At 40.4% G+C, this 21,184-nt stretch overlaps 1 protein-coding gene across 1 annotated transcript in view; it reads left to right on the top strand.

The window, feature by feature from the left end:
* The window catches only part of PDE1C (phosphodiesterase 1C), a 539,914-nt gene that overhangs the window by 111,103 nt on the left and 407,627 nt on the right, over positions 1–21,184 (top strand). The window contains exon 3 of the mRNA XM_068972561.1: positions 7,137–7,308. Coding sequence (XP_068828662.1) covers positions 7,137–7,308 — 172 coding nt within the window. The remainder of the gene's footprint in view (positions 1–7,136; positions 7,309–21,184) is intronic.

The raw sequence follows: 21,184 nt of genomic DNA on the forward strand, positions 1-21,184 counted from the left end.
AAAGATATTCAAAACATTATTAATCCTTTGCCTTCCATACCATCAGTAGCATTTTATTTTAGAGAGCATAAAACTCTTCATCTGGGCTTTATTAGGTTCATTCCAGACCTCTGTACCCAAGCCCCACTTTTTCTACTCCCTGGGAATTTTAGGAGCCTTATACTCTCAAAAGGAGAGAATGTCTACGAATGCGATGTCACAGATACTTTGAGAACTGTTGAAGGTTTTCAAGGTTTTTTTTTTACCCCCACCTTTCTGGAGAATTAAATCTCTCTCTCTCTCTTATTTTTTTGTAGGACTCTAACTTCTCAGCCTTCTGCCAGCATACTGCTTGTGTATTTTTTTTTTTTTTTTAGGAACCAAGTTGATAAGTCACTTGTCAGATTTAAATGGGATTACCACATCCCCTTGGGCTCCTCCTGCCAGCAGTTTATCAAGCTGCCATCATTAGACACACTTTGAAATGAATCTGTAGTTATTTTGCATTTAGAGTCTCACTTTCTTGCCTTCTTGTCTTCTCTTAACCCATTAAACTCATCTTGCATTATTCATGTCTCCCTGCAGCCTGAACCTCCTTTAAAGTGAAGTGAAAATCACCCAGTCGTATCCATCTCTTTGTGACCACATGGACTGTAGCCCGCCAGGCTCCTCTGTCCATGAGGATTCTCCAGGCAAGAATACTGGAGTGGGTTGCCATGCCCTCCTCCAGGGGATCTTCCTGATTTGGGAATCTTCCCAACCCAAGGATTGAAACCGGGTCTCCTGCATTGCAGGCAGATTCTTTATTGTCTGAGCCTCCAGGAAAGCAAACATGCAGAAGGTTCTTTCTAGTATCAGATGGGATGTATCTTTATTCTTATGTAAGGGGATATCTTTTTCATAGTAAAAAATGCAGAGCATTTTGCTTGATCTACACTATGTGTGTGTTTATTGACTCACAAATAAAATGCAGTGTGGTGTATCACTCTGAGCCCTGGATTAGGAGAATGAGAATTTTGGATCAAAGCAATTTGTGTCTTCTCTGTGATCTAGGTGATTTGCTCTCTTGGAGTCTTAATGTCTTAGTGTTCAGTAATGCTTCAGTAATACATCCTTTGGGTTGATTTGATGATTAAATGAAGTAATGCTGGTGAAGGCATCATGACAATGCCCAGAACACAACAATTACTAGACAAATGTTGGTTACGTCTGGATCTGAGCATTTGTTCTTCTGATAAGCTCAGTGGTGTGGATGCTGACTTTGTGATTCTGGAAGGTTTATAATCGATCTGAAGTGTTCATAGGGTACCCAAAAAGTTGTCTTTGTGAAGAAAGAAGATTTATGGCAGGGGTGGAGGGGGTATAACAGGAAAGGAGGAGGTTATGGGCATTGGATAAGAGTCAGGAACAAGTCAAAGGAGAGACAAAAGCTGGAACAGGGAGGGGCAGGGAGTGGAGTGAGCAGAAGCAGATGAGATGGAGTGGGCTGAATGGAGTTGCTCATCTCCTGCACCCAAGCCACAGTATTTTTGGTACCCTGAAGGCTTAGTTTATCTATGATTTCCCTCATGCGGTTTTTGATATTATTGAGAGAGACCTGTGTGACTCTGTTTCCATGTTTTTGCTTCTGCTTAGTCAGAAGGATTTTTCATGCTTTCAAAGTCAACTGAAAATAAGTTAGAGCAGGGGAGTTTTTATTTTTCATTTTTCCAGAGCAGACCATTCCAGTGTCCCTGGAGATGGCTCTGCCCACATTTGTGGAGGATCAGAAGAGAAGTTCTTTCCCCTTCTCCTGGAGTTCAAAAAGGAACTAGATGGGATGCTCACTGAACTTTTTTTGTCCATTTCAAAGTCTCAAAACATTTCTCTCGACCGTGTTTATTGGGGAGGGGTAGGGGAAAACCAATTCATTTTTCCAAAGCCTGGCTCTAGTCTGCAGCAGTCAGAGGCTGCCTTGCATTTTTCTGCCTCTCCAAAGTTTTTTGAGGGCAAGGGTGGTGTAATAAAAGTTTCCATATGTCTTGAAGCATCCGACAGAGCTCTGAGTGCTCCACACTTTCCTGGAGTGTTGGGGTCACAAAAATATTAACATATCCCCTTCTGTGGATGATTGGCGTGTTATCAGTGGAGTCATGCCCCAGGCATAGCCACTGTTTTGAAGTCTTCCAATTTTGTGCTGTGTTGTTCACCTAAAGCAGACTGTTGTCAAAAATTTACCTTCAGAAAGAGATTAAAACAGATAACAGCAAAATTCTCCTCATAATGCTTTACATTATGCCAGCTTCCTGGATCTCCCTTGGGTTTGTGCCGTAGGGCCAGGTTATAGATGATAAGACACTAATGAGCTGTTATAATTAGATCCTTGTGGATGGAGCCCAAGTTCTACTTAAATTACAGCTTTTATCAAGTCAGATAATGGCTAGAACACTCCAGGACAGGGCTGGGGCTTTGATATTGCCCTTCTCTAAAATGTTTATTATTATTTTAGTTTTTTAAATTATTGTTTGGGTTCAGTGAGAAGGGTAATTTTTTCCCCTATGTTATCATGCTATGAAAATTTTCTTATCTCAGTCACGATAGAAGTATTTGCTGAAATAAGAGTATGCTCATTTGAATCACATAGTCATCATCTGTGTGCTTCCTCTTCATGAATATGGAGGAGATCTTTGCTTATATTTTCTTTCTTGAAGTGCAACTTTACAGAACACGATTCAACTCTAGGCCCATGAACTGCTCCACCTTCAGCATTTTCTTCTACCTTGCTGCTTAAACAGAAACCTCAGTTCATCTTGCTACTTCCCTCTTCTTCCTCTACACCCAATCAATTACCAAATCCTACTGATTCTACATCTCTTAAATTCACCCATCCCTCCTTCATTATCACTAAGCTTTTCCAGATCCCTCATTTTCTCACGGCCAATTTGTGTTTTGGCTGATCATCCAATTCTAGACTCTTGCACACTTCCCAACTGGAACGTCCTCTGAATTGCTGGATCCCAGCATTTTTTTCTTTTTTTTTTGAGCAAAAACTATCCACTCTGCCTTTTTAAGTTAAAAACCAAACCAAAACAAAAAAGAAATCAAAAACTATCCCAAGAGAGTAATTGTGCTTTGGACTCTCAAAGGTCAAGAGAAGCAGGCCACTTCCATTTAAGTTTCCCAGAATATTAAAAAATGAGGAAATGCCAAAATAAGTTATAAAATTTTAGTGTGTTATAACTATGTACTTCAGTTCAGTTCAGTCGCTCAGTTGTGTCCAACTCTTTGCGACCCCATGAATCTCAGCACGCCAGGCCTCCCTGTCCATCACCAGCTCCCAGAGTTCACTCAGATTCATGTCCATCGAGTCAGTGATGCACTTAAGAATTAATAATTTTAGCATGAGGAAACTATGCCATGTAGTTATGCCTTTCACAAGATGATTGGAATATTTATTAAAATACCAATTCCTAGTACTTTATAGGTGGTATTTTTTGGATAGGGGGAACACCTTTATGTTAATGTGATGAGCATACCTATAACATTTAGTAAAGCATTTGTCTGCAAACAACCGAAGACCTAAGAATGTAGTAAGTAGGTATTTATATATCTCACATCTAGGAATCTGCCTATTTATTGTAATTGCGTATGGGCCAGTTCATCCCAAGGGAACCAGTCTCATTCATTTTTCTATTTCTAGAGCCCAGAGTGGAACCTGGCATATTGAGGGAAATAAAAATGTGTCTACTGAATGAATGGGCTTCCTATGTGGTGCAGTGGTAAAAAATCTGCCTGCCAATGCAGAAGATGTGGGCTTGCTTTCTGGGCTGAGAAGATCCCCTGGAGGAGGAAGTGGCAGCCCACTCCAGTATTCTTGCCTGGAAAATTCCAGGACACAGGAGCCTGGCGGGCTACAGTCCATAGCATCACAAAGAGTCAGACCACGACTAAGCCACTGAGCACGCACACACATATTGAATGAATAAATGAAAGAACGAACGGAAATGGGTGGGGAGTTTACTGTTAGGCTTCACTTAGGTCAAATTTAAGAAAACAGGCTGCTGCTTTTATCTCCTTCCTAGAACCAGAACTTTGTTAACATAGGACCAGACCTGCATTAACAGGTCCAAATCTTCTTAAGATATGTGTTGAAGACTCTTAAGCAGCTTTTAGGAAAAGCTGTCATGTATTTCAGGAGTTTGAGGGTTCTGTTTCCTGCCCGTAATGTGCTTTACTTTTCTCCTGATTGACACAGAAGCAGTTTGGCTGTGGGACACCCCCAGGAGGTCAGTTGTGACCATGGTCATTAAAAGGGGTGTTTTCAGGACTTCGCTGGTGGCTCAGTGATTAAGAGCCTGCCTACCAATTCAGGACTCATGGGTTTGATCCCAGGTCCAGGAAGGTCCCAGATACCATGGAGCAGCTAAGCCCACGGGCCACGACTGTTTAGCCTGTGTTCTAGATCCAGGGGGCTGCAACTCCTGAGGCCATGTGCCCTAGACCCTGTGCTCTGCAACAAGAGAAGTCACTGCAGTGAGAAGCCCGCACACCACAAGTAGAGAGTAGCCCCCACTCACCGCAACTAGAAAGGAGCCCAGCCATGAAGACCCAGCACAGCCAAAAATTAATACATTTTTAAAGAAAGTTAAAAAAAGATTGTTTTTGGATTCATGCGTGTCCTTGGTGAAGGTTCAGGAATCCTTGTGAGATGCTCCCTTCTGTGTGTGAAGTTCTTTTGATCTTAAATGTGGCCTTCAGGCACAGTAAACGGTGGTGCTTTCTTATGTTATGGGCTGTGGCTGGCTGGTCAGGGAAATATTCCTGTGAGCGTTGGATCTATTCTCTACCCCACCCACCACATGCATTTTACTTTAGCTGAAACTGCTCCTTATTGCTCCACGTGCACCTCCTCATGCCCCATAATGAGTCTTTGCCTGTATTACAAAAATGTCCTTCTTCTGCATGGATGGGGTAGGAAAAGCCAACCCCCTCTGCATGGACACAGTTCCATGGGTGCATGACTTGGAGACCTGACATTATATCTGAGCAAAGATAAAGGTTTTCTTCCCTCTGAGAGGAGTGTAACCAGCACTGGGTAATGATGATAGGCATGCCCTCAGTCTCTAAAGAAATTACTTGCTCATAGACTTTTAAACTAATAACCATTTTTATTATTTATTTTAAATAGTTACTTGTATTTTTATAAATTTTAATTTTAGAATATTTTTAGATTTAGAGAAAATTTGCAAAGATGGTACAAAGAGTTCCCATATACTCCCTTTCAGTTTGCCCTATTATTAAGCTCTTATATGAGTATGGTATGTTTGTCACAATTAATGAGCCAAAATTGGTAATACATTATTATTAACTAATGTACATGCTTGATTGAAATTTCCTTAGTTTTTCCTAATATCCTTTCTGAGTTTCAGGAGCTGGTCAGGATACCACATTTAGTTATCAAATCTTCTTAGGTTCTTCTAGGTTGTTACAGTTTTTCAGACTTTCCTTGTTTTTTGATAAGCTTGCTTGTTTTGAAGAATACTGGTCAGATGGTCAGATATTTTGTTGAATGTCTCTCAGTTGAGATTTGCCTAATGTTTTCCCTATAACCAGATTGTTTTAATAGGCTTTATGATTATTTAGGTATGGCAAGGCCAGAGGATGACTGCCATTGAAAAGATAATTTGTTGATCTTCACAGATCCCCCAAGAGGGAGTACATGTTATACCACAGAGGCCGCGCTGGAAGCACTGGGGTTGGTGTGAGGCAGAGGGAGGAAGGGACACTGGGCAGGAGTCTTTGCGTGGTTTCTTCAGTAAGGACTGGTTCTGCCAGGTGAGCAGGCTTAGGATTGGCTAGTCTGAATAATGTTAGTGGGCTCTGGGGCATAGGGACTGTCCCTAGCTCTCTGCTACCTGTTTAGGGTCATCGGGGCAGGTGGATAGTGACTCAGGACATGAAAGCTTAGTAAGGGAAGTGTCGTGCTGTGGACTCTGGTTTGGATGGTTTATATCTGAAAAGCATGCCTCTGGGAAGGGGACTCTTCTTGGAGAACTGGGGTGGGGGGAGATGAGGGAGGGAGGAGGCCAAGGCAAGGTTACTCAGGGATGTGATCTGGCTTTCCAGAACAGAGCATGTCTGGGGTATGCATGAAACACAGGTGTTTTACAAAACAGTCTACAGAAGCTAGAAACATGCTTAATACATGGGGTTCTATATTGTGGGGAGAAAGACTATGGGGATAAAGTGCCATTTTCAATCCATCATATCAAGTGTACCTGATATTGGAATAACTTATCATTGTTGGTATTGACCTGGCTGATCAGATCCTAATTTGTGGCACTGTACCTACTTCATGTCTGCCTTGAATATTCATCTCATATGTTCGGAGTGTTTTTAGGGTAGGATATTGATTAACATTCAGTGTCGTTTTCCTTGAGTCTTGAGCTTCCAGAAGAATGAAGCTGCCTATAGTGGGTTCTGGCTCTCTTTGGGATGAGTGTCTCCATAGAATAGTCTTGAAACTTGGGTCTTAGGCAAGATAAATTCATGGGGAGACTTGTGTCTGAGCATCCTGCGTGCATGCATGCTAAGTTGCTCCAGTCGTGTTCAACTCTTTGTGACCCCATGGACTGTAGGCTCCTCTGTCCATGGGATTCTCCAGACAAGAACACTGGAGTGGGTTGCCGTGCTCTTCTCCAGAGGATCTTCCTGACCCAGGGACTGAACCTGTGTTTGTTACGTCTCCTGCATTGGCAGGAGGGTTCTTTACCAGTAGTGCCACCTGAGAAGATGTCTGAACATCTTACTGTTCTCCAAAATGGTAGTCCTTTGTATACTTCCAATTGCTGAATAAACATATCAGTGAATACTGACAACTGTCAGGAGTTAGAGTTGATTACCACTGAAATGAAACAGAATATATATTCATAATACTTAGCTGTGCGTTAAGATACTCAAGAGTATGAACTTATTTTTGTATATAAATTAAAAAAAAAATCCTGGTTACTCCATAAGTTGCCTGACTAAAATCTTGGAGCCCTCCGATGTTGTTGGGGATCATGAAAAATATGTCAGTGTTCCTGCTCTGCTTTTGAAAATTCTGAGTTGGGCAAGGCAAGACGTGGAGTTGGTTGGGAACTCACCTGCATCCCTTTATTTTTCCCCTCATGCTTCAGGGTCTAAGTCGCAGAACTGTCTGTGGAACTCCCTCATCGATGGGCTCACAGGGAATGTCAAGGAGAAGCCACGGCCTACAATTGTCCATGACCCCCGGCCACCTGAGGAAATCCTTGCTGATGAACTGCCTCAGCTCGATAGCCCGGAAGCCTTGGTGAAAACGTCCTTCAGGTTTGGTGGATTGCAGCTCAGTTTGTTCCTTCTTGCTTGCGTGTGCAGTGATTTCAGTCCAGTTGGATGCATCGTCAGCGTGGCCAGAAAATTACCTCATTTCTTGGCACTTACTTAGAATTGATGAAGTAGTGTTGGAATTAGTGCTCCCTGGACTTGTGGCTGGATTTCCTGAATGTAGTGAGGACTGTATCAGTAGTCAAGTTGCTGTTGGTACTTAATTGGTATTGGCATTTAAATGCTGAGGCAAAGAATTTACTGATATTGGGCATTTGAATGGGATTAATGAGTCTTTTGCTTCAGAGGAGGTTGAAGCATGGAGATAAGCGCACAGAGAAAAAGCACGTGGTGGGAATAAATTCAGCCGGGTGCCTTTAGCGTCCCTTGCCGGGGGAAGATTTCTGATTGTGAGAGGTGTGAGGGCTGCGGGCTCCTGAAAGGACGTGGGGGATCTTCTTGTGTGGTTTCCCAGGTGGCTGTTGACTCTGTTCTTATTCATTGTTTAGTTTTGCCTCTTCCCTCAAAAGTCTCCTGTGTTTTGTTTTCAGGTTGTATCCCACTTTTGTCATAAGGGAGTCTCTTTACTGTCTCACCTGTATTAAATAAAAATCAGTCTGAGTATGGATGTGGTATAGAGGTGATTTTTTTTCTTCAGTGGGTCTTTTCAACTCACTTTTGAAATACATAGTCATACTGGTATCAGAAATGAAGATTTAATGATTTTGCCAGCCTGCCTTCCTTTCCCCCTTCCCTTGTTATCCTAATTTCACTGCTTTCATTTTTCTTTGCATTGTATAAGACTTTCATACCCTCCACATGGCTAGTCGAATGCATAAACTTCCCTTTTCTTCCCTCATAGACACATCAGACAAGATTTGGAGTCCAGGAAATATATTTGAAAACTGTGCTCTCCTTTGCATACAGGTGATGTGTGTAATCACCCAGTAAAAGCCATTTCATTGTGCAAAGGTTCTTAGTGTGGATTGAATTATAGATGAGTTCTGAAAAGGAGTGATGAATAGGGGGTTGGATTTCTTTATATAACGTGACGGATGCAGTGGCGGGACCAGAATTGCAAGGCAAATGCTTTTCTTATTCCTCATAACGGTTTGGTTACTGCATTGTGAGGCTTAAATAAAATAAAACCCACTCAAGTAGAGAGAATGAACCTGCAATTCTCTGCAAGTGACTGTGGGGGAAGAGGGGAGGGTGAATGGCTCTCGTGGTCTGTGTGTTCCCATCTCCAAGCATCTTTGGTGGAGTCAGCCCCTTTGTATACTGTCTTCTGGTAGCTATGCCTTCCACCCCAAACCAGCTTCATGGTCTTCTTCAATGAATGGCTGAAGAGTTGCTCTCATGAAGAGAACATCTTATTTGTGAACCCAACTCCATTACCATCATCCCTTCTCTTTGCATCCCCTCCGTGCTCTTTAATAGAGAAACTGTACTGATGGCCATGCACTTCTATTTTTTTTTTTTTTTACTTTACAATACTGTATTGGTTTTGGCATACATTGACATGAATCCACCACGGGTGTATACAAGCTCCCAATCCTGAATCCCCCTCCCACCTCCCACCCCATATCATCTCTCTGGATCATCCCCATGTACCAGCCCCAAGCATCCTGTATCCTGTATCAAACATAGACTGGCACTTCGTTTCTTACATGATAGTATACATGTTTCAATACCATTCTCCCAAATCATCCCACCCTCTCCCTCTCCCACAAGAGTCCAAAAGTCCGTTCTATACATCTGTGTCTCTTTTGCTGTCTCACATACAGGGTCATCATTACCATCTTTCTAAATTCCGTATATATGTGTCAGTATACTGTATCGGTATTTTTCTTTCTGGCTTACTTCACTCTGTATAATTGGCTCCAGTTTCATCCATCTCATTAGAACTGATTCAAATGAATTCTTTTTAATGGCTGAGTAATACTCCATTGTGTATATGTACCACAGCTTTCTTATCCATTCATCTGCTGATGGACATCTAGGTTGTTTCCATGTCCTGGCTATTATAAACAGTGCTGTGATGAACATTGGGGTACATGTGTCTCTTTCAATTCTGGTTTCCTCGGTGTGTATGCCCAGCAGTGGGATTGCTGGGTCATAAGGCAGCTCTATTTGCAATTTTTTAAGATATCTCCACACTGTTTTCCATAGTGGCTGTACTAGTTTGCATTCCCACCAACAGTGTAAGAGGGTTCCCTTTTCTCCACATCCTCTCCAGCATTTATTGCTTGCAGACTTTTGGATCACAGCCATTCTGACTGGTGTGAAGTGGTACGTCATTGTGGTCTTGATTTGCATTTCTCTGATAATGAGTGATGTTGAGCATCTTTTCATGTGTTTGTTAGCCATCCGTATGTCTTCTTTGGAGAAATGCCTATTTAGTTCTTTGGCCCATTTTTTGATTGGGTCGTTTATTTTTCTGGAGTTGAGCTGCCTAAGTTGCTTGTATATTTTTGAGATTAGTTGTTTGTCAGTTGCTTCATTTGCTATTGTTTCCTCCCATTCAGAAGGCTGTCTTTTCACCTTACTTATAGTTTCCTTTGTTGTGCAGAAGCTTTTAATTTTAATTAGATCCCATTTGTTTATTTTTGCTTTTATTTCCAGTATTCAGGGAGGTGGATCATAGAGGATCCTGCTGTGATTTATGTCGGGGAGTGTTTTGCCTATGTTCTCCTCTAGGAGTTTTATAGTTTCTGGTCTTACATTTAGATCTTTAATCCATTTTGAGTTTATTTTTGTGTGTGGTGTTAGAAAGTGATCTAGTTTCATTCTTTTACAAGTGGTTGACCAGTTTTCCCAGCACCACTTGTTAAAGAGATTGTCTTTACTCCATTGTATATTCTTGCCTCCTTTGTCAAAGATAAGGTGTCCATAGGTGTGTGGATTTATCTCTGGGCTTTCTATTTTGTTCCATTGATCTACATGTCTGTCTTTGTGCCAGTACCATACTGTCTTGATGACTGTGGCTTTGTAGTAGAGCCTGAAGTCAGGCAGGTTGATTCCTCCAGTTCCATTCTTCTTTCTCAAGATTGCTTTGGCAATTCGAGGTTTTTTGTATTTCCATACAAATCTTGAAATTATTTGTTCTAGTTCTGTGAAAAATATGGCTGGGAGCTTGATAGGGATTGCATTGAATTTGTAAATTGCTTTGGGTAGTATCCTCATTTTCACTATATTGATTCTTCCGATCCATGAACATGGTATATTTCTCGATCTATTAGTGTCCTCTTTGATTTCTTTCATCAGTGTTTTATAGTTTTCGATATATAGGTCTTTAGTTTCTTTGGGTAGATATATTCCTAAATATTTTATTCTTTTCGTTGCAATGGTGAATGGAATTGTTTCCTTAATTTCTTTTTCTACTTTCTCATTATTAGTGTATAGGAATGCAAGGGATTTCTGTGTGTTGATTTTATATCCTGCAACTTTACTATATTCATTGATTAGCTCTAGTAATTTTCTGGTGGAGTCTTTAGGATTTTCTATGTAGAGGATCATGTCATCTGCAAACAGTGAGAGTTTTACTTCTTCTTTTCCAATTTGGATTCCTTTTATTTCTTTTTCTGCTCTGATTGCTGTGGCCAAAACTTCCAGAACTATGTTGAATAGTAGCGGTGAAAGTGGGCACCCTTGTCTTGTTCTTGACTTTAGGGGAAATGCTTTCAATTTTTCACCATTGAGGATAATGTTTGCTGTGGGTCTGTCATATATAGCTTTTATTATGTTGAGGTATGTTCCTTCTATTCCTGCTTTCTGAAGAGTTTTTATCATAAACGGATGTTGAATTTTGTCAAAGGCCTTCTCTGCATCTACTGAGATAATCATATGGCTTTTATTTTTCAATATGTTAATGTGGTTTTCTTTTTTTGTGACATCTTTGTCAAGTTTTGGTATTAGGGTGATGGTGGCCTCATAGAATGAATTTGGAAGTTTACCTTCCTCTGCAATTTTCTGGAAGAGTTTGAGTAGGATAGGTGTTAGCTCTTCTCGAAATTTTTGGTAGAATTCAGCTGTGAAGCCGTCTGGACCTGGGCTTTTGTTTGCTGGAAGATTTCTGATTACAGTTTCAATTTCCATGCTTGTGATGGGTCTGTTAAGATTTTCTATTTCTTCCTGGTTCAGTTTTCGAAAATTGTACTTTTCTAAGAATTTGTCCATTTCTTCCACGTTGTCCATTTTATTGGCATACAACTGCTGATAGTAGTCTCTTATGATCCTTTGTATTTCTGTGTTGTCTGTTGTGATCTCTCCATTTTAATTTCTAATTTTATTGATTTGATTTTTCTCTCTTTGTTTCTTGATGAGTCTGGCTAGTGGTTTGTCAATTTTATTTATCCTTTCAAAGAACCAGCTGTTGGCCTTGTTGATTTTTGCTATGGTCTCTTTTGTTTCTTTAGCATTTATTTCTGCCCTAATTTTTAAGATTTCTTTCCTTCTACTAACTATGGGGTTCTCCAGTTCTTCCTTTTCTAGTTGCTTTAGTTGTAGAGTTAGGTTATTTATTTGACTTTTTTCTTGTTTCTTGAGGTATGCCTGTATTGCTATGAACTTTCCTCTTAGCACTGCTTTTATAGTGTCCCACAGGTTTTGGGTTGTTGTGTTTTCATTTTCATTCGTTTCTATGCATATTTTGACTTCTTTTTTGATTTCTTCTGTGATTTGTTGATTATTCAGAAGTGTGTTGTTCAACCTCCATATGTTGGAATTTTTAGTAGTTTTTCTCCTGTAATTGAGATCTAATCTTAATGCATTATGGTCAGAAAAGATGCTTGGAATGATTTCGATTTTTTAAAATTTATCAAGTTTAGATTTATGGCCCAGGATGTGATCTATCCTGGAGAAGGTTCCATGAGCACTTGAGAAAAAGATGAAATTCATTGTTTTGGGGTGAAATGTCCTATAGATATCAATTAGGTCTAATTGATCTAATGTATCATTTAAAGTTTGCATTTCTTTGTTAATTTTCTGTTTAGTTAATCTGTCCATAGGTGTGAGTGGGGTATTAAAGTCTCCCACTATTATTGTGTTATTGTTGATTTCCCCTTTCATACTTGTTAGCATTTGTCTTACATATTGCGGTGCTCCTATATTGGGTGCATATATATTTATAAAACTACAGGCCAATATCACTGATGAACATAGATGCAAAAATCCTCAACAAAATTCTAGCAATCAGAATCCAACAACACATTAAAAAGATCATACACCATGACCAAGTGGGCTTTATCCCAGGGATGCAAGGATTCTTCAATATCCGCAAATCAATCAATGTAATTCACCGCATTAACAAATTGAAAAATAAAAACCATATGATTATCTCAATAGATGCAAAAAGGCCTTTGACAAAATTCAACATCCATTTATGATAAAAACTCTCCAGAAAGCAGGAATAGAAGGAACATACCTCAACATAATAAAAGCTATATATGACAAACCCACAGCAAACATTATCCTCAATGGTGAAAAATTGAAAGCATTTCCCCTAAAGTCAGGAACAAGACAAGGGTGCCCACTTTCACCGCTACTATTCAACATAGTTCTGGAAGTTTTGGCCACAGCAATCAGAGCAGAAAAAGAAGTAAAAGGAATCCAAATTGGAAAAGAAGAAGTAAAACTCTCACTGTTTGCAGATGACATGATCCTCTACATGGAAAACCCTAAAGACTCCACCAGAAAATTACTAGAGCTAATCAATGAATATAGTAAAGTTGCAGGATATAAAATCAACACACAGAAATCCCTTGCATTCCTATACACTAATAATGAGAAAGTAGAAAAAGAAATTAAGGAAACAATTCCATTCACCATTGCAACGAAAAGAATAAAATATTTAGGAATATATCTACCCAAAGAAACTAAAGACCTATATATCGAAAACTATAAAACACTGATGAAAGAAATCAAAGAGGACACTAATAGATCGAGAAATATACCATGTTCATGGATCGGAAGAATCAATATAGTGAAAATGAGGATACTACCCAAAGCAATTTACAAATTCAATGCAATCCCTATCAAGCTCCCAGCCATATTTTTCACAGAACTAGAACAAATAATTTCAAGATTTGTATGGAAATACAAAAAACCTCGAATTGCCAAAGCAATCTTGAGAAAGAAGAATGGAACTGGAGGAATCAACCTGCCTGACTTCAGGCTCTACTACAAAGCCACAGTCATCAAGACAGTATGGTACTGGCACAAAGACAGACATGTAGATCAATGGAACAAAATAGAAAGCCCAGAGATAAATCCACACACATATGGACACCTTATCTTTGACAAAGGAGGCAAGAATATACAATGGAGTAAAGACAATCTCTTTAACAAGTGGTGCTGGGAAAACTGGTCAACCACTTGTAAAAGAATGAAACTAGATCACTTTCTAACACCGCACATGAAAATAAACTCAAAATGGATTAAAGATCTAAACGTAAGACCAGAAACTATAAAACTCCTAGAGGAGAACATAGGCAAAACACTCCCCGACATAAATCACAGCAGGATCCTCTATGATCCACCTCCCAGAATTCTGGAAATAAAAGCAAAAATAAACAAATGGGATCTAATTAAAATTAAAAGCTTCTGCACAACAAAGGAAAATATAAGTAAGGTGAAAAGACAGCCTTCTGAATGGGAGAAAATAATAGCAAATGAAGCAACTGACAAACAACTAATCTCAAAAATATACAAGCAACTTAGGCAGCTCAATTCCAGAAAAATAAATGACCCAATCAAAAAATGGGCTAAAGAACTAAATAGGCATTTCTCCAAAGAAGACATACGGATGGCTAACAAACACATGAAAAGATGCTCAACATCACTCATTATCAGAGAAATGCAAATCAAAACCACAATGAGGTACCACTTCACACCAGTCAGAATGGCTGCGATCCAAAAATCTGCAAGCAATAAATGCTGGAGAGGGTGTGGAGAAAAGGGAACCCTCCTACACTGTTGGTGGGAATGCAAACTAGTACAGCCACTATGGAGAACAGTGTGGAGATTCCTTAAAAAATTGCAAATAGAACTACCTTATGACCCAGCAATCCCACTGCTGGGCATACACACCGAGGAAACCAGAATTGAAAGAGACACATGTACCCCAATGTTCATCACAGCACTGTTTATAATAGCCAGGACATGGAAACAACCTAGATGTCCATCAGCAGATGAATGGATAAGAAAGCTGTGGTACATATACACAATGGAGTATTACTCAGCCATTAAAAAGAATTCATTTCAATCAGTTCTGATGAGATGGATGAAACTGGAGCCGATTATACAGAGTGAAGTAAGCCAGAAAGAAAAACACCAATACAGTATACTAACACATATATATGGAATTTAGAAAGATGGCAATGACGACCCTGCATGCAAGACAGGAAAAAAGACACAGCTGTGTATAACGGACTTTTGGACTCAGAGGGAGAGGGAGAGGGCGGGATGATTTTGGAGAATGGCATTCTATCATGTATACTATCATGTAAGAATTGAATCGCCAGTCTATGTCTGACGCAGGATACAGCATGCTTGGGGTTGGTGCATGGGGATGACCCACAGAGATGTTATGGGGAGGGAGGTGGGAGGGGGGTTCATGTTTGGGAACACATGTAAGAATTAAAGATTTTAAAATTAAAAAAAAATAAATGATATGACAAGACAAAAAAAATATGTTAATGTGGTGAATTACATTGATTGATTTGTGGATATTGAAGAATCCTTGCATCCCTGGGATAAAGCCCACTTGGTCATGGTGTATGATCTTTTTAATGTGTTGTTGGATTCTGATTGCTAGAATTTTGTTGAGGATTTTTGCATCTATGTTCATCAGTGATACTGGCCTGTAGTTTTCTTTTTTTGTGGCGTCTTTGTCAGGTTTTGGTATTAGGGTGATGGTGGCCTCATAGAATGAATTTGGAAGTTTACCTTCCTCTGCAATTTTCTGGAAGAGTTTGAGTAGGATAGGTGTTAGCTCTTCTCGAAATTTTTGGTAGAATTCAGCTGTGAAGCCGTCTGGACCTGGTCTTTTGTTTGCTGGAAGATTTCTGATTACAGTTTCAATTTCCATGCTTGTGATGGGTCTGTTAAGATTTTCTATTTCTTCCTGGTTCAGTTTTCGAAAGTTGTACTTTTCTAAGAATTTATCCATTTCTTCCACGTTGTTCATTTTATTGGCATATAATTGCTGATAGTAGTCTCTTATGATCCTTTGTATTTCTGTGTTGTCTGTTGTGATCTCTCCATTTTAATTTCTAATTTTATTGATTTGATTTTTCTCTCTTTGTTTCTTGATGAGTCTAGCTAATGGTTTGTCAATTTTATTTATCCTTTCAAAGAACTAGCTTTTTGCTTTGTTGATTTTTGCTATGGTCTCTTTTGTTTCTTTTGCATTTATTTCTGCCCTAATTTTTAAGATTTCTTTCCTTCTACTAACTCTGGGGTTCTCCATTTCTTCCTTTTCTAGTTGCTTTAGTTGTAGAGTTAGGTTATTTATTTGACTTTTTTCTTGTTTCTTGAGGTATGCCTGTATTGCTATGAACTTTCCTCTTAGCACTGCTTTTATAGTGTCCCACAGGTTTTGGGTTGTTGTGTTTTCATTTTCATTCGTTTCTATTCATAATTTGATTTCTTTTTTGATTTCTTCTGTGATTTGTTGGTTATTCAGAAGTGTGTTGTTCAGCCTCCATATGTTGGAATTTTTAATAGTTTTTCTCCTGTAATTGAGATCTAATCTTAATGCATTATGGTCATAAAAGATGCTTGGAATGATTTCGATTTTTTAAAATTTATCAAGGTTAGATTTATGGCCCAGGATGTGATCTATCCTGGAAAAGGTTCCGTGAGCGCTTGAGAAAAAGGTGAAATTCATTGTTTTGGGGTGAAATGTCCTATAGATATCAATTAGGTCTAACTGGTCTATTGTATCATTTAAAGTTTGCATTTCTTTGTTAATTTTCTGTTTAGTTGATCTATCCATAGGTGTGAGTGGGGTATTAAAGTCTCCCACTATTATTGTGTTACTGTTTATTTCCCCTTTCATGCTTGTTAGCATTTGTCTTACATATTGTGGTCCTCCTATGTTGGGTGCATATATATTTATAATTGTTATATCTTCTTCTTGGATTGATCCTTTGATCATTATGTAGTGGCCTTCTTTATCTCTTTTCACAGCCTTTGTTTTAAAGTCTATTTTATTGGAGATGAGTATTGCTGCTCCTGCTTTCTTTTGGTCTCTATTTGTGTGGAATATCTTTTTCCAGCCCTTACTTTCAGTCTGTATGTGTCCCTTGTTTTGAGGTGGGTCTCTTGTAGGCAGCATATATAGGGATCTTGTTTTTGTATCCATTCAGCCAGTCTTTGCCTTTTGGTTGGGGCATTCAACCCATTTATGTTTAAGGTAATTATTGATAAGTGTGATCCCGTTGCCATTTACTTTATTGTTTTGGGTTCGGGTTTATACACCCTTTTTGTGTTTCCTGTCTAGAGAATATCCGTTAGTATTTGTTGGAGAGCTGGTTTGGTGGTGCTGAATTCTCTCAGCTTCTGCTTGTCTGTAAAGCTTTTTATTTCTCCTTCGTATTTGAATGAGATCCTTGCTGGGTACAGTAATCTGGGCTGTAGGTTATTTTCTTTCATCACTTTAAGTATGTCTTGCCATTCCCTACTGGCCTGAAGAGTTTTTATTGAAAGATCTGCAGTTATCCTTATGGGAATCCCTTTGTGTGTTATTTGTTGTTTTTCCCTTGCTGCTTTTAATATTTGTTCTTTGCGTTTGGTCTTTGTTAATTTGATTAATATATGCATGAACTTCTTTTGATCCACTAGTTAATTATGTGCCAAGGTCTTAGTTCCAGAAAGAGATTAAGTCATAAGTTTGTTAAGATCAAGATTTACTCCTGGTTTCTTGTAGTGCTTGGTGTGGTTGGTGTAGTGCTTTATAGTGCTTTTGGTGTGGTAGGCATATTTACACAGCAGGTGTAAATATACCAGTTGTTCAGCAGTGGGAGCCAGAAAGGTACTGGCATTTGTTATTCATTTATTGGTCTCCTTAAAATAACTCTGTGCTATCCTGGAACCATCCTTTCTTTCAAGGAAGATAGTTGATTCCAACAGCCATGTTAGAGGGTAAATATTCTCTAATGTAGTAGTCCTTAACTGTGATAGTCATGTCAGTTGTGAGATTTGTTGCAGATAAATTATTATAAGCCAAAGATGGGAACAGCTTGCTTATCGAGAAATAAATTTGAGCAGGATCAAGATTGCCCTTGTAATAATGCTGCTTATTTTCTGTATGCCTTTGGATTTCAGAGAAGGAGTGAGTTATAGTTGGATTGCAAATAATGCTGATAGGAATATATCCCTGTGTGTTCCCCCACCTCATCATTTACTCCAGGAGTGAAAAAATGTGAGAATTGCTGACTCCAGTATTAGTGAGACTGGGAAATCTGGGAAGACTGGTGTGTTATACTCCTAAACTTCAGGGGTGCATCCGTGATCAGTGCTCTCAACCCTAAGATAACTTAAGTGTAGTCATTCCTTTGCTGAGATTGAGGTGTTGGGTTCTTTTTTCTGACTCTGAAATTCAGAGCCTCTCAATTACCATGCCTTGTGTGTGTGTGTGTGTGTGTGTGTGTGTGTGTGTGTGTGTGTGTGTGTGTGTGTGCCTTGGACACATTTATACACAACACACCCAGTTAAGGGATCCAGGCATGTGACTGAACATCCTGCCCATTGCAGTTCTGCAGAGTTGTGTTTACTGTGGAGGGGCATGTGATTCTCCTGAGTTGGCATCATCTGCCCTCATAGCTTCCCTGCAGGAGCGTTACTGCTGAGCAACATAGGGTAAGGGGTAACTTTGCTTGCTCTCTTCTCTTTCTCCTTCTTCACACATGGAGGGCATTTGGAAATTTGGGGCCACAAAATATGGTCATTTTTTTTCTGCCTGGGCAAGGAAATGCCTCTTTATCAGTGCTGGAGTTGTTCCTGTGGGAATCAGAGCAAGGGACCATCACTGGGACCCTGACGCTCAGCTTCTTCCTCCTACAGGAGATGCTCTGTTCCAAGGGCACCTCTCCCATCAGCCTCTGTAATGAGTGTACGTGTAGGTGGGGGCATCCACCCCAGGCAGCGGCTGGGGACACACCTGCAGGCAGTGGTTGGCAGCTGTCTCCTGCTCCTCCACACCTTTGAGTGATACACACAATGTGAATTATATCAGACTTGGGTTTTGTGGCTCCAGGTGCAGACACTGTGGGCTCTGAAAGCTCATGAAGCCTCTGGCATGAAAAAGTCGGCTTTTAAGACTGAGACTTATGAAAAGAAGAAAGCAGGAACCATAACTAAATAAAAAGACTGCATTGTTTGGGAAGTAGACACTCCTGGGAACTGCACCCCAGATGCCTGTTTTTCTTGTTCCTCACCTCTTGTTCCTTTGAACCTTGTTCTACTCAGGGTTTTCTTAAAAGAGATGAGAGAATATGCTGAAACTGGAGCTTAAGGAAGACAGACTGCTCCAGCCAGTCTGATTAGTGACAGGAACTGCAGGAATTACCACTAGAGGAACCAAGAGAACAGGAGAGAGCTGGCTGCTGAGCATTGTTTTTCTCCCCAGCTTCTAGTGTGCACGTTTGCAAAGGTACCTGGCCCAGACTGTACTAAAAGTCAGGGAAACCCATGTTTATTGAGTATCGACTGTGTCTAGGAACCATACGTTTGTTTGCTCATTTAATCTTCTCAAATACAAACAAGGTGAGTAGTGCTATTCCAGTGGTACAGGTCACGAAACTGAGTCCTAGAGAGATCAATCAACTTACCCAGAGCCATCCAGCAGGAGGCAGAGCTGGAAATTTCAGTCCAGCCTGCCTGGTTCCAAAGCCTTACCCTCTTTAGTGTGCTCTACTATCACCACATCACCTTGACTTTCCTGCTTTTGGGTTTGCTCTTGGTGAAATAAAGATGGCATGATTGGCTCTACTAATTTGGATGTGCAATTTGGATATGTGGTGAGACTTATTCTATGAGACTGACCCTGTTCTATTGCACTAAATCCTTTTTCTAGTCCAAATTTATATTTTTAATCCACTTATTCTTCTTGGATAGGAGCCCTTTAAGGCAAACTTTGTGTCCAACAAATTCCCTGAGGGATCCGATTAAATGCAGATCCACATTCATTAGGTCTGGGTTGTAGCCTGTGACTCTAACAAGCTCCCAAGTAATGTGATGGTCCAAGGACCACCCTCTGAGGAGTGAGGCATAGGCTTTGGAATACCACAGGCATGAATTTGCACACTGTCTTCTAAACTATGTGATTTGAGTTATGGTTTTGATTCTCAGCTGCCTTATTTTACAAATGGAAACAGGGAAATAACAACATAATGACTTTGGGCCCTATAGCTAATATTAAGTAAATGATGAATAAGACAGACCCTAATTCCTTCTCTCTCCCAGTTTTCAAAACCTTCTTTAGGAGTGGATTGATCCTCCATACCTTGACCCCTTCTTCTGTGACTGGGCTGTGCAGTGAGCCCCAGGCTGGGAATATGGGCCTAGCAGGTACTTTGTGAGCAAGACCAGTCACTGGTCTTGCCTTTGTGGGCAGTAGCGGAAATTCTGAAGCCAACCAGTGCGTTGGCCATCTCAGTTATTAGTGCTTACCTTGAATTATGTGACTCAACATAGGCAGAGTTGCCAGGTTTTGGGAATTTGGCATTTGGAAGAAGAGCATGTTCACTCCCTGGAGAATCACTGAGAGCTTGGTGAGCTTCTCTTCCCACATTGAATGGATTTATTTGGGTTCTGGCAAAAGTGTTCCAGATTCTATACATAGCTTATTGAGAATATGTTCCAGAGAGCAGAATTACATTGAGCCAACACCCTTGGTGGCAGATGAGATTAAGTTCTTGTCAGATCCCATTTAATGGATTACGCTTTCATTGCAGAATTACATTTTTGAACTCATCCTCATTTTGGCTTTTGGCAGTCATTCTTCCACCAGGGGCTGTGGCCAAGAAGCCAGTTTCTGACTTGATTACTTTCAGGAAATGTGCAATCTGGCTGATGATACAGCGTGCCATGGGGTGGCATCCCCTGCAGCTTTGGACCCCACCCTGGGATGAGTCATGGGTTAAAATTCCCAGTTAGGTCATAGGAAGTCTGCTCACATGTCTTTCTCTATCACCATATGCTGGTCACCCACTGGGAGCTTTGGGGACCCCAACCTCTGTGACTTGTGCTGCCTCCTGGGAGCTGACACTTTTCTCCTCTAGTCTTCACTGATCCTAAGCAGTAGACTCTTGCTCAAGTCTGTAAAGGGGGAAAATGAAAGAATGGATTCTGATTTTTTTTTTTAAACTCAGTAGAGTTTCTGTTGTAACTTTGGCTTCCCACAGGGGAAATATTGATATCTGGGCTTTTCTTTATAAGCACGTTTTACAGACAGTTTTTTCAGTGTTGGAAATTGACAAAGCATATATTATGTAGACACTTCCATCTGCATTCTCCCTAGTCCTTCCATTGGTATCTTGGGAGAGAGGGAGAATTTGTCTCTGAGGTGGCCTTGTGAATGCACCTTTCCTGCCTCTGACCACAGGGAACGTGCTTCACCCACGGCCCTGGCTTCCGCGTGAGGATGCTTGTCCCTGTGATGGCTCCGTCTGTGCTTCTCAAGGGCACTTTCAGCCAATGACTGAGAGTGCTAGGGATCCTAAGGGTGACCATTCCTGGGAGACATGGTCTCCTCTGACAGGGACGTCTGCTTGAGAGCTCCCCAATGACCTCTGTGCACTTTCTTTAGAATTGCACTGTGATCTAAGAGGCTGCCACCCAGCCTTCCTCCTTCTCTACTTCACCAGGAGTCAGG

Source organism: Capricornis sumatraensis, chromosome 5 (assembly GCF_032405125.1).
Source record: "Capricornis sumatraensis isolate serow.1 chromosome 5, serow.2, whole genome shotgun sequence".
Lineage (NCBI taxonomy): Eukaryota > Metazoa > Chordata > Mammalia > Artiodactyla > Bovidae > Capricornis > Capricornis sumatraensis.